This window comes from Cinclus cinclus, chromosome 10, assembly GCF_963662255.1.
Source record: "Cinclus cinclus chromosome 10, bCinCin1.1, whole genome shotgun sequence".
Classification (NCBI taxonomy): Eukaryota; Metazoa; Chordata; class Aves; order Passeriformes; family Cinclidae; genus Cinclus; species Cinclus cinclus.
Genome location: NC_085055.1, coordinates 20,895,212 through 20,909,231, shown reverse-complemented (window position 1 = coordinate 20,909,231; position 14,020 = coordinate 20,895,212). Strand labels below are relative to the sequence as shown.

At 53.0% G+C, this 14,020-nt stretch overlaps 1 protein-coding gene across 1 annotated transcript; it reads right to left on the bottom strand.

Annotated features, from left to right (window-relative positions):
- Positions 1–4,359: 4,359 nt before the first annotated feature.
- A4GNT (alpha-1,4-N-acetylglucosaminyltransferase) lies at positions 4,360–7,161 on the bottom strand. Its single transcript, XM_062498788.1, has 3 exons — positions 6,976–7,161; positions 5,890–6,339; positions 4,360–4,971 (listed from the first exon to the last, which is right to left on the bottom strand). Exons 1-3 carry the CDS (start codon positions 7,090–7,092, stop codon positions 4,360–4,362), a joined length of 1,179 nt encoding a protein of 392 aa, XP_062354772.1. The 5' UTR covers positions 7,093–7,161.
- Between the last annotated feature and the right edge of the window lie 6,859 nt (positions 7,162–14,020).

Genomic DNA, 14,020 nt, shown 5'->3' with positions numbered 1-14,020 from the left:
CCTGAGTTCCATCACTCCTCCCCAAATCTTTTCCAAGCAGGCAGCAGTGCCCTCACTCCTGCTCCCTTCCCTTCCCTTCCCTTCCCTTCCCTTCCCTTCCCTTCCCTTCCCTTCCCTTCCCTTCCCTTCCCTTCCCTTCCCTTCCCTTCCCTTCCCTTCCCTTCCCTTCCCTTCCCTTCCCTTCCCTTCCCTTCCCTTCCCTTCCCTTCCCTTCCCTTCCCTTCCCTTCCCTTCCCTTCCCTTCCCTTCCCTTCCCTTCCCTCTCCAATTCCAGCTGTCTCTCACAGCCTCACCTCCAGCTTTGCCACCTCCTCCTCCTTTTGCTTCATTTGCTTCTTCTGCCTCTCTGAAAACTCATGGAAGCAGAGGAGCCATGAACAGTGGTGCCATCTGCTAGCTCCTTCTGGGATTTTGGGATTACTGGCATTTTGCTTTGGGTGGGATGGGAAATCCTCACTCAAGCACCAAGCAAAGCCACTGTAGGGTTTCAGGGTGGAGAAGCAGGTAGCTGAGCTGCAGGAAAAGCCAGAGCAAACACGGCCATGTGGCCCCTGATTATTTTATTGATTTATTTATTGCAAATTTAAAGAGATTGGTGGCTCACAGAACAGTGTGGCTTTGCCCTGTCCAGCATCCCAAGTGCCCTGACTGGATCCAAGTGCAGCAGGCAAAATGCCTCTGGAACAAAGCACAATCTGTTGAATTTGCTGTGGTTGAAACCTGCCAGCAAAGAGCAAAAGGAGCTTTTTTATCTGCCAAGTTCAAGTGCTGGTCACAGGGGAAGCTGTGATGAGGCTCCAGGGCTCTCACAGCTGCAGTTTTCAGAGTCTCAATTCCTTGCCAAAAAAAGGGGACACAGGGAAGGTGACACCCTTTTCCACTCTAACAGAACCTTGTCCCAAACTCCCCAGCCTAACTAACCCCTAAACATCCCCACAGTCCCATGGAATCTTTGTGTGGAGAAGATCCTTGGGGAAACTGAGGAGCTGTAAATGTATCTGAGGTCTCAAATTTGGCTGCACTTGTGAGAGAATGTCCTTCACTTGAGGGAAAGGCAGCAGGCAGAAATAATTCAGCCAGAAATGTGGAAGAAAGAAGTGATTAAAAAATTGCCTCCTGTGGTCCACCTGGCTTCGAGCATCTCCATCCCAACCTGCTTGGGAAAGTGTGAGCAGGAATTGTCTCAGAGCTCACCCGGCTCAGTGGCCTCTGTGTGCTGGCACTGTATGTGGGCTGGAAGGGAGGAGTTGGTCACGAAGGATTTGTGGCAGAGGTGGTTCTGGAGAGGAGGGAAAAGTCAGCAGAAAGACTGGAATCTGCAGGAAGGGACATTCCTCATATTTCTGGCAAGGCAGGCAGGGCTTTGGTGCTTTACAGCAAGAGGGGAGACCTCCAAAGACATGGATGTGTTGGGAGGGTGGAGATGGAAAGGGGTCAGGAGCTGCTTCTGTCTGAAACCAGTGGGGAAGGCAGAGGCCAGGATGGAGCAGGGACACTGCTCAGGGAAAAATGCTGCTTTTCCAATGGAGCAGTGAAATGGGGGGGCCAGAGCATCAGTGAGGTCCTGATTATAAGGGGGTCCTGTGCTCCAGGGAAGCCTGGGCTGAATGCAATGAATGTGAGGATTTACTCCCCAGGAAGCAAGGAGGGAGTTGATTTGGTGATGGGGCAGAAGCAGGCAAAGGGAGGCACATCCAGAAGACTTCCTGATGGAAAGCTGGGGAAAGAAAATAATCATCAAATCCAGGAGCATCCAGAAGCCTTTCACTGATCTAGAGGATGCTTAAATTGTCCATGGCGTGATATGTCCATCAGGGAACAGGAATCACATGAGATCCCTTCACAGACCCCGTGTCTCACACAGCTCTCACCACCTGCAGCTGGAACCTCCTGAAAATACTGATTTTCCCAGGGGCTGGCAGGGAATCTGCCATCTCCATGAAGGTGAGAAACCAGCAGCAGGGAAAGCAGCAGGGCTGGCTGGCACGTTTTCTGGGGCCAAGGTGTAGGATACACAGGCAGGATGCAGCAGCAAGCGCTGTGCCCAGGGGTGTTTTACACCCTCCCACCACGCACCTTGCAGCAAGTTCTGGGACCAGCTGCAGGAAGAGTTGCTGTGGTAAAATCAGCTTCTTCCACCTCCTGCTCTCCTCCTTTTCCCTCCAGAGCTGTGCTGCTCCATCCCTGCTGCTGGGAGCAGCCAGATCGATGTGGGCATCCTGCAGGCACCGGGTGTGGGTGGCCAGGCTGGTGCCCGGTGCTCCTGGCAGTGCAGCAGGTACTGCAGACCCAGACTCTGCTCAGCACCTGCTCCAGCAGCTTCCCCACCTCCTCCTGACCCTCCCCAAATGCAGCCAGCATCTCCTGCTCTTTCCCAGCTTCTCCTGGGACTCACAGGAGTGAGCACAAGAGATACCTCCCATGGTGAGATTGGCTGTGCTTGGTGCCCTGCTTTGCTCCATGTCCTGGCAAGGTTTTTCCTCTCCTGGCAGGATTCCTCCCCTCCTGTCAGGCAGGAGAGAGGAATAGGATGGGATTGGACTCATGGAGCCACCAAATAACAGAGCAGAGCCTTGGAAGTGCCTCTTCTTTGAGCTCATTTGTGAAGGGAGCTGGAGTGGTGAAGTTCCCCAGTCCCATCCCTCCCCTCATGGACACTCCCAGAGAGTCAAGTCATAGGGAAGAAAAGGCAAATCCTCACTTGTTTCCAGTGACAGAGAGAAACTGGAGAGCAGAGATGAGGATGGGAGCAGAGCAAGGAGTGCGGGTGGTCAAAAGGAGTGGGGAGCAATTGGGGCTGTCCATGTGGGAAACAGGGAACACTTCCTGGGCTGTAACACACCTCCCCTGAATCTCCTCAGTGCTGGGAGGTCAAAGTCATGGAGGAAAATCCATGGGCAAGAAAATTCTGCTCTAACAGAGAGTGGAACAAAGCTAAACCGGAGTGGACGGCACAAGAGCATGAAACTCCTGGCTGGGGCTGAGCCACGAGAGCGCCACACTAGGGCAGGGAGAGGAGAGGAGAGGAGAGGAGAGGAGAGGAGAGGAGAGGAGAGGAGAGGAGAGGAGAGGAGAGGAGAGGAGAGGAGAGGAGAGGAGAGGAGAGGAGAGGAGAGGAGAGGAGAGGAGAGGAGAGGAGAGGAGAGGAGAGGAGAGGAGAGGAGAGGAGAGGAGAGGAGAGGAGAGGAGAGAAGTGTTCCCTTGTGTCATGCTCCTGCTCCAACAATCACCAGCCCTTGGCTGGCCTTACGCTAGAGTGACTTTGGAGGAGCACAGGGCAAGAAGGAGCCCCTGGCCAAAACACAGAGTACACAAACCCTGTGTGCAGAGGGCTCCCTTCTCCCAGTGAACCCCAAATTCTGAGCTGCAGCCAGCTCAGCAGCTGCTGTGTTTGCAGGAGATAGCATTGTGCACACGGCAAACACTGGATGACGGAGACTTATCCCCACCTTTCTGCTCCCAAGTTAAAACCAGCTGTTCAGAGAGACTCAGGAGAAATCTGAAAGCTGGGCTTCTCTTTAAGGAATTGGGTGGATTGGCATAATCCTGGGAAAGAGAGTATCTGGAAGGGGATTGCTCACTCTTGGGGTTATATGGGATTTTTGCACAGCTGGCCATGGGTGACCACCTCATTCCATTTATTTAAGAGGGATTTGGGAATCTGGAGGGCCATCCCTCTCCTTCCTTGGTGTCTAAGCAACCCCCTTCAGGCACAATTTCTACAGGTGGGATTGACCTGGGAGGATGGGGTAGAGCCATTTTTTCCTGGCAAAAGCCAAAATAAAAGTGTGGGAGCACGAACCTTTGGAAAATGTGACTCATTTTTCAGGGAGAAGTGAGTTTAGAGGAGTGATGGTTTAGGAACTCTTTTATTTTCACTCGCACTAAAGTCCCTCTCAAAAACGTAGGGTGTAAAGTCCATGTGAGGAAAACACCAGGAGAAGATGCTGGTTTAGGCTTCTCCTCTTTTGCCCAGGAGGCTCCATTCCAAAGTCAGTTGTGCTTCCAACTTTTCTGACATGGGAAGCTGCCAGTAGTTCCAAGAGGAGCAGAGACAACTTTCCTCCTGTGAGGCCATCCATCTCTTTAGGAACTTTTCCCTTGGAGAAGCTCATGAAAAGGCTCAAGGTCTGTCGGATTTAGGAAGGCTTGGTCCACGAACACCTATCAGGAAACAGAACTGAAGCAAAGGTGTCCTTGGAGGCTACATCTGATGGAGACCCACCACCGTTCTCGGTATCCCAAGGGAACAGACATGGTGGTTATGGAAAGTTCTTCATTTCTCCTACAAAGGCGGATACTGACAGAGCGGGGACTGTGTTTGGGTAGAAGGATCACCCCTCTCCTCCTTGCTCCATGTCACTCAATGTCCTCGGGGCCTGGGAGATCCCTGTACTTGGCATTCTGGATCAGGTCCTCGTAGGTGGTGGGGCAGTAGGTTTTGTAGAGTTTCTCAGCCAGGGTGTTGCTGCCGGCCACCACGACCTTGCGGTTGCGGTTCATGAAGTTCCACAGGTGCAGCGCGTAGGAGTGATTGAAACTGGGGCTTTTATCCCAAACCTGGTAGTACCGGCTCCAGGCTGGGTATGGGATGGGGTAGAAACGCTGGGGGTTGAGGAAGGAGATGTTCTGGCAGCTGTGGTCCTCAGTGCCCTGGAAATCTGTGAGGTTGCAGAGAGTTTTGAGCATCCTTGTCATCAAGAAGGGGCCCTGGTTGCCCCAGATGTTGCCGTTGTACTTGAGAACGAAGTTCTCCATGCAGTCCCAGATGAACTTGTGGCGGGCAGGGAAGCCGAAGATCCCGTTGCTGGAGAAGCGCGACTTCTGCGCCGCCAGGAAGCTCTCCTGGGGGATGGGCCGGATGGAGATGACATCCGTGTCCATGTAGATGCCCCCGTACTTCCAGATGAGCGCCAGTCTGCTGGCGTCCGAGCTGACGTGCACCCAGTTCTTCTCCTGCTCCGGGACCACCTGCGGAGTGGGGAAGATGAGATGTGATGCTGACAGCAGGGAACAGATCCAATCCATCACCGGGGCTGCAAATGGCACCATAAACCTGCACCTGCGTGGCTGCAAATGTCACTGACAGCTTTTGCTGCCTCCAGCCGTTGAATTTTACTGGGATAAGATAAGGAGCTGGAGCAGAGCAGGGCTTTGTTAGCATTAGGAGTGCAGGAACACTTCCCAGGTGGTTTGATGGCACCTACAGTGTTAAACCAATGCCTCCATGAGTCATTCACTGCTATTGCAGTGGGACACAACCCACTTAACACACTCCCGGATCCCTCCCAGCTCTTTGAACCAGGCTGAAGGCTTTTCATCGGCATTTGTTAGCATTTGTTAGCATTTGGAGTCACTTTTTCTCTGGAGAAGAAAGAGTTTGGAGGAAATCTGCCTGCCCTTCCCAAGCAGTTTGACGAAAGCTATTTGTGGGCAGTTAGCCAGGAACCTTTTCCAGGGTGGAGCTCACCAGATCCCACCTTAGCTTTGCATGTTGCTGTTATAGAACCTGAAATCTCCCTCCTATCTCTTATTTCCTGCAGGCTCTGTCAGAGCAAGGCAGCTCTATCAAGTGCTCAGGCAGCACATTTTGTTCAGCCAGCTTCTGTTGGGGAAGATTATTAAGGCTGTTTTCTCAAAACACGTCTGCAATCTATTTTTACTGATGTTTCCTTTGCCAAAAATCCGATTCTCCAGATAAGGCCGACCATGTATGCCATAAACAGAGAGATGAACACACAGCAAAACGCGGCCAAAACGAATCTGTTCCCAACCAAAACCATAAAAATCACTAATTTCACATGGTCCTGCATTCCTCATTCCTTTTAAAGCCTTTTCCCACCCCTAGTTACAACTCTTTTCCTGTTTTCCACTTGTTTTGATACTCACCTGGTTGTACCACTGGAGCAGAGGGGTCTCCTGGAAGACTGTTTCCATTTGGAGAGGGAAAATGAAGACATTCTTCATGGAAGACAAGAGGGAGAAGGCTGCGTAGCTGGTGTTCATGTCCAAGGCTGTCTCGTTGGTGAGTCCCCTCATGAAGAGGATGATGGGCCTGTCCTGATAAATCCGGGCAGCGGATTCCACGGAGCACGACACCAGCGGGGGCGGCTCCAGGCGCTCCGTCGTCTCCAGGAAAATGATGCTTTTGCCAAGGTTCAGCACCTGCTCAGGTGTCAGGTAGTGCTGGGCCATTGGCAAGTAGGAGAAGACACAGCTGGACAAGAGGGAGATCTCGTACAAAATGCCCGAGACAAAGCAGAAACAGAGGCATATCTGGATTTTCCTCAACATTCTTTCTTTCCTGGAGCATTTGGGGGCGTGCCTCCGACATGGGTGCTAAGGAGAGACAAGGAACAGCAAAAGGAGGAGCCAGTTATTGCTTAGCAGGACTGGGAAATGGCTTTGGATGGTGGAAGGCGAAGGCAGTTTGGAGACAAGCCTGGTGACAATCCTTCTATGTGTACAGAGGGCTCTTCCCCCTGGGATGAAGACCTGGGGTCCCACCTGCTTGGCTCCAGCCAGGTAGGGGGAACCAGAAGAGGTCTTGGAGAAGGGATGGGCAGCTGTGTCCCATGGTGCAGGCGTGGGCTTGGCAGAGAGGGAAGGACCCAGGGAGAGCAGGCGAGAAGGGTCACCATACCAAGGCAAGGAGCCCCAAGACCATCCCTGGGGCAGGCTGGTGTGGGGAACTGTTCTCAAGCACTGCAGTGCCATTCCAACACGTGCCTGTCCCAGGGAATCTGTGGAGCCAAATGTGCCCGTAGAATTAGGTGCCCAAGGGGGCTGTGAGGGGGAAGGTTGTGCTTACAATTCAGGGTTTGTCACTCAGAGCTAAAACATCAGCATACCAAAGGCTTTTCCCCAATCTGTCCCTTCTGAGGGATGTGAGGGATTTGTGTCCTGCAGGGATGGAGTCTTGTGATGGACCAGAGAGAAGCAGTGGTTTCATACAAGGAAGGAAATATGACCTACCCGGATTATAGTCCTGACAAATCTACATTTCCAGCACCTTTTCTTGCCCTGGCGGTGACTCCTGGACTCCTGCAAAGCCCAACTCCTTGGTGAGGACACCCAAACCGTCTGGAGCATGCAAAGGGATTTCTGGAGGTGTGAGAACAGTGCAAGGGGGAAAACCAGCTCTGCTGCTGGCTCAGTCTCAGTCCCAGGAAAGGTATGGGATCCACCTAAAAGGACAAAGAAGGGACAAGTTTGGTGAGACCCATCCTGTGCCTGGCACAGCTCCGCCCTCCCAATCCCACCAGGACATGAGGCCACACAGCCACGGGGAGTTCCTGGTGGTAAGAGATAGCATGGAATGGGATCTGCACCACACTGTCTGGTGACACAAGGGAATTCCCTCCTGAAATGCCACCTGGTTGCACCTGAGTGGCTCTGCAGGGATCAGGCACCAGGCTCCTGCATAGGGGACACACCTGCAATGACAACCCAATGTCCAAGAGGCCCTGAAAGTGTCCAGAGCTTGATTGATTGAAAGGAATGGCAGGAAACACAGCTCTGTGTGCTGGGATAATTAATGAGCCTCATTCCATGTCACCTTTCCAGAATACAGATAAGTCTGGAGCAGAGCAAACCCCATGGAAATTCCCTGCCAGAGCCGAGCTTGCACTTGGAGCTGTGGCTGCTCCCCGTCCATTTCTCAGAGCTGGATCTCATCAAATTAAATATTAAAGCAGTGACTGTTCCCATCAGTGCTGCTTCCCGTGCTGCATGACAGATTTAGTTGTTTTCCATTCCAACTGCCCAGGGTTTCTCATCACATCCTGGAATCCCATGACAGCGCAAGAGTTTGGGAAGAAATTCTTGGGTGTGAGGGTGGTTAGGCCCAGCACAGGTTGTCCAGAGCAGCTGTAGCTGCCCCATCCCTGGAAGTGCTCAAGGCCAGGCTGGAGCAACCTGGGCTACTGGAAGGTGTCCCTGCCCGTAGCAGGGGTGGCACTGGATGAGCTTCAAGTTCCCCTCCAACCCAAACCATTCTGGGATTCCATATCCTATGCTAACTTTTCCAATCCCATTCCCAGTTTCTCTCGTTCTCCCTGCACTCTACACTCTGCTGTGAGTGGCAGCAGCTGGGGCCTCCCTGCAGATATGGAATTAGAGCGGAAGACAGGGAATGGAGAGCAAATATCTGTGGTTTGGAAAGGCCGTGCTCCCGAGGCTGCAGATAAGGCAGCCTGTGCTGCCCCGTGGGGCTCAGGTGGAACACACATGTCCAGCCCAACCCAGCCCAGCCCCACAGGGCTCCGGAGACACCAGCACTGACATTAAAATAAACCACAGTGCTCAGTCTCCAAATTTCCTCCCACCTTTCCCACCTGCCTCTTGATGTCAGATAGGTGCAGTTAATTTACTCTGGCCATTTGAAAAGAAAGCAAAAAGAAAAAGTGGCAGCTCTGTCACAGCCTTGGCTTGGCCAGATAGTTTTTTTTTCCCAACCCAGGGTGGTTTGGGTTGGAAGGGACATTAGAGCTCATTTTGTTCCAATCCCCTCCCACTGGAGTTCACACCCCTTTAGACACCAGGGCCGAGAAAGCTCAGGGGGATCCTTCCAATCTGACCCGGTTCATCCCAGTCCTGGGGGGCACCCAACGGTGCTCCTGTACCCTTGAGACAGGAACACCTTCCACTAGCCAGGGTGCTCCAAGCTGCACCCAAGCTGGCCAGGAACACTTCCAGAGATCCTGGGGCAGACACAGCTTCTCTGGGCACCGAGATCCAGGGTCCCATCATCTTCACAGGAAGGAATTCCTTCCCCAAATCCCATCTAACCTGTGGCAGTTAAAGCCATTCCCCTGTCCTGCCACTCCATGTCCCTGTAAATCATTCCTGCTGCTGCTCCAGGGCTGACCAGGGACTGGAGTCCCTCTGTTGCTCTTTAAATCTCGATGCCACTCTCCCGAAGCAGCAACCCTCGGCTTTGCTTTGATTAGAGTTGGGACCATGAGGACATTCCCATTACTGGATTCATATTTCTCCTTTGATGGCCGACAGATCCGATGTCTCAGGTCTTTATGAGCAGCCCAGCAAAGCCGTGCTTGCAATAGTCCTTCAAATTTAAAACAGTCCAGGAGGCATTTTATTTGCAAATTGTGGGCAGAGAATGAGGAGCCACTCCAACACCTCCCTGCTCTGTGCACGGCATTGTGAAGAGAAACACAGATCTTCATCGGCTCATTCCGGGAAATTGTTTTGCTTGGTTGGTTTTCCAAAACCCCTGTGTAGCGAGTTATGAATTCTCATCACATTTGACCTGGAGGCTGCTGTTATCAAAATGTTCCCTTCCCTGCTCGAGTTAAAAGGACTGCGGAGCTGAATGTTAAAAATAAATCCCGGCCATTGAATAGATTACCCTGCTGAGTGTGATAATTCCGGGGATGCGGCTGCTGCCTTGATGGCCCATCTTGTAAAGAGATTTCTTTCCTTGGGGCAATTTCCGTGTTTCAAGTGCAGGATGAGAACGGCTGGGAGACTACAAGGGAGGTTCCTGCCGGTGATAATTCCTCAAGGTGGCCGTGAGACACACGTGCTGGCAATACAGTTGGATTGTGCCACCAAAGAGGGGCAATGATGCTGCTGGGTCCTGGCCCTGCACCTTGGGCATATCACACCCCAGGACAGCCCACAGGGCATCACCAGCCCCGCAGGGACTCGGGCTCAGCTTGAACAAGGACTAAAACTCCTTGTTTGCTAAAAAGGATTTTTAAATAAATAAATAAATAAATAAGCAGATAAATAAATTATCCCAGCACCCGCATCTTGCAGTTTACCTAGCCCTTGAGCCCAAAGCTCATTTCAGTTTTAGGCTCTCCAAAGCGAGAGCTGCATCACAAACTGCAGTTCAAGCACCACAAGCAGATATTGCACATCTCACAGTCCTCTGGCAAACCCCACTGCCACTGAATTCGCATCCCCACAGCTCCTGGAATCCCTGAAATCCCTGGGATTCAAAGCAGAGACCTCCATCCTCTTTCCTGTCCCCTCTCTGCCGCTTTCCTCTGAGAGCCGGCAGGATTTGCCTTTGGGATACACCCACCCTCCTTCTGGGAATAACCCCAGGCCAGTCCCTGATTTCCACACAAACAGGGTGTCATGAACACACACCGGTTTATTTTTGAGTCTCTATGGGATTTGCTCGAGGAAATTACAACTGCAATCAAGCTAATGCACGGGCACGCTCTTGAACCCCGACTTGGTCACATTTAACACCAGGCACGTTCGGAAAGCGCTTTCTAATGGAAAACCTGCAAGAGGAATATACCGAATTCACGGCAGATTAATTAATGCAGCCGATCTGATGCAAATGAAGGGGCTTCTCACCGTGCTGCGCCACACCTGCCTCCCCATTCTCCAGCTCAACAGGTTTAGGGATAGAGCAAAGCTCACCTGAGGGCTGCCAAGAGCAGGTGAGGTGTGCAGGCTGCTGGGAAGCCCCGCTGGGAGGGATGAACAGGCGATGGAGAGCCCGAGGAGCTGCGCTGCCTCCCCGCCGTGTCCTGCCCTGGCAGGGCTCATGGCTCGCTGTGCTCCAGCTCTGCTGTTTGCATTCCCGGGGTGCCCAGATAAGGCTCGGCCGGGGCTGTGCTCTCCCAGCGGTGGGCAGTGCGAGGTCCCTCCGGTGGCCAAAGGTGAGCTCCCCGCTCTGCCAGCGTCACAAAGGATGGGCGGGACTGGGAAAAGACACTTTTTGGGGGTGGCTTGTAGCACATTCAGCCTTTTCTCCTTGTGTCTAGATCCGCACTTAGGGAGGATCTTACAGGGCAAGGAAGAACTTTGCTGAGTGGAATCAGTGCTCTGGATACTTCCAAGGAAGGCAACGACGGGGCTTTCTACACAGGCACCTCCCGAATAACGCCGCACATCCTGAAGCACGGCCTGACAGGTTCCCCGATCCCCCAGAGCCTCTGCTCGGTCCCAGCAGGATGCCTTGAGGGGCACAGGAGCAAGACTGGGTGACCCAGCTCAGACTGGAAAGATTCCCCCAGAGCTTTCCTGGCTCTGGAGCCTAAGGGCTGTGAACTCCAGTGGCCATCCTGTGTTTGGCCAGCAGAATTTGCAAGAGGTGGGGCTGTGGCATCCAAGAAAACTCCCCAGTGCTTTCCCCCTGATGCAGAGCTGCTCAGCCCATGTGAGGACACCAGAGCATCCAGCTGGGATGTGACCCCGGCTCCAGCACCAACAGCAATCAGGTTCTTTGCAGCTCTTCTCTTATTTTCCTTTCTCTCCCTACTTTTGGCCAAGCTGTGAATCCAGAAATGCCAGGAGAGCTGGAAGCTTTGTCCAGCCAGCATGAGTGCTGGCATCACCACGTGTTGCACTCATGCGAACATGACAACCCCCCCACCCCCCCCACCCCCATTTTCCACCCAAACCCCCACCTCTCTCCACCAGCAGAGCTTAGAAACCACCAAAAAAGCGCTCGGTGCATCCCTCCGGCAGCCTGTGATGGCACCAAAAATCCAGCCACCTCTTCAAAATCAGCCAGGAACATTCAAGGGTGCTCCCATTAGCTCCGGGCCAGCTCGGGGGCAGCCCCTCACCCCTCGGCAGGGTGCAGAGATCCTGCCCCCGGGTACGTGATTCCTGCTGGGAGGGCTGGCGGAGGATGCGAGAGCCGCTAATGCTGCCGCAGGCAGAGCAAACAGCGCCCACGGGAAGGCAGCGAGATACCCAGGGCTTATCAGATGATAAGAGCCTAAAAATGCCAGGAGGGTTCCAGTTCTGAAAAACATCCCTGGGGCAATGACGTGGGTGAGGAGCCCACGTGTCCCGGCACACCCCTCGGTGACGAATCCTCCCCTTCGGCAAACACCGCTCGGGTCCATCGTTTGCAGGTGACCTGCAAGGAATTGGGGTGGACAGCACACAGCTCAAGCGCTGGCAGCTCCTCTGCGGGTGAACACATCCGTCCACCCATCCAGCAGATCCGTGGCATCCCTGCCCATTGGAAATAGGTGATCTTCGGGGTCCCCTCCATCCCAAATGAGTCCGTGATTACATGGTGGTCCATTCCTCCCTCCCTTCCCAGGGCACTGGGAGGATGCAGAAACACCAGGACAGAGATAGCAGTTATTAAAAGTTCCACCCCAGTTTTTATCTTATCCATAACATGGAAACGTCCCCATCCTGCCCCAGTTCTCCCCATTGCCCTAATGCCCTACTGAGACTCTTGGCACAGATTTAGGAGGAGATTTTTCCATGGAGCTCACTCCAGCAGAAACTTACAGCCTGGAGCAGCCTCATCCTGCCCCTTAATTCCATATGGACTGAGGCCAATCTCTTTGTACCCCACTGGATGCTGCAGGCTGAGCATCCCACCAGGACTCTGCCCATTCCCTGCTCCAGGTGCCACTGCCAGCCCGGGATGGGAGTTTGTGTCCCCAAAAGTCTGCTCATGAGACAGTAAGCAGAGTCACACCTGCCACAGCTGGTCCACAGCTGGGGCTTGGACTGAGACTGCTGGGTGCTTCTCACATACTAACACTAAACACAGGGAGCAGCCAAAGTGCTGCTACTGCTGCTCTGCATTGCCCTCTATGGGAGCCTGTTTTCCATAGAAAAATGGGAGTCTGGAGGCAGAGCCTGTGCCTGGACCTCCTGCATCTCCAAGGGATAGGTGGCATGGCCAGGGGAGGCCGAAATCACCCCACAGTGTCACATAAGCAGAAGGAGGCCCCCAGCTCCCAGGGATGGGACTGGGGAAAAGTCAGGCCTTCCCTTCCCTTCTCCACAACCAACACACACACAACAACCTCTGGGGCTCAAACACCACAGGACAATCCCCAGAGTCATGGAGAAAGTCTCACCACCCTTGGCCTCTGGTCTGCTTGCTCAGGTTGGTTTCACTGGGACATAGATCACAGGATCATGGTATGCTTTGGGTGGGGAGGATCATAAAACCCATCCCATTCCACTCCCTGCCACGTGCAGGGACACCTTCCACTAGACCAGGCTGCTCCAAGCCCTGTCCAGGCTGGCCTTGGACACTTCCAGGGATCCAGGAGCAGCCACAACTTCTCCCCCCAGAGCAGGGGAGCATTGATGTGGCTGCTTGGGCACTGTTCTCCAGGAGCCCAGCCAGCCACTGGGCTGGATCTGTACTATCTGCATTGGGCAGAAGTGCCATTCAAAAGAGGAGTAAGGACCTGAAGGCAAGAATCCCATGCACAAATTGCCATTCACCACAAAATATATGAATATTATAATACATATGATAATATCATTATATAGTAACATTATATTTCTGTATGTGCTCTCAGCATCACCCAAACTAGCCTGGGTCAGCTTTAACAAGAAACTCTTAAATAGGGAGAGACAGTGACCTGATTCCCTTTTTCTCTGCTGTTCTGAGCATCTCCTTCAACCTCTCCTTACACACCCTCTATAAGCATCCTGATGGACTTCCAGGAATAGCTCCCCTATGGGGAAAGGCTGGGCAATTTGGGATTGTCCAGCCTGGCAAAAAGAAGGTTTTCAGGTGACCTCATTGTGGCCTTCTTGTGGCCTTCCACTGCCTGAAGGAGCCAACAGGAAACATGGAGAGAGACTGTGGGCAAAGGTTTGGAGTGACAGGACAAGGGGAAATGGCTTCCCACTGCCAGGGGGTAGGGTTAGATGGGATTTTGGGAAGAAATTCTTCCCTGTGAGAGTGGTGAGGCCCTGGCACAGGGTGCCCAGAGAAGCTGTGGCTGCCCCTGGATCCCTGGAAGTGTCCAGGGCCAGACTGGATGGGGCTTGGAGCAACCTGGGATAGTGGAAGTTGTCCCTGTCCATGGCAGGAGTGGAAGGAACTGGATGGGCTTTGAGGTTCCTTCCTACTCAAATCATTCTGGAATTCCATGACCAACTTGGTTATAGAGGACCACCCCCCACACAGCCTCCTCACTGCTTTTTACTCCTGGCATTTATATCTTTTTGGTATTTATTGAAAGTCTGTGTCTTTTTTTAGAGTTATGTTGATATGGTAGAAAAGTCATTTGCTCCTTTTGAGCAACAGGGAAGT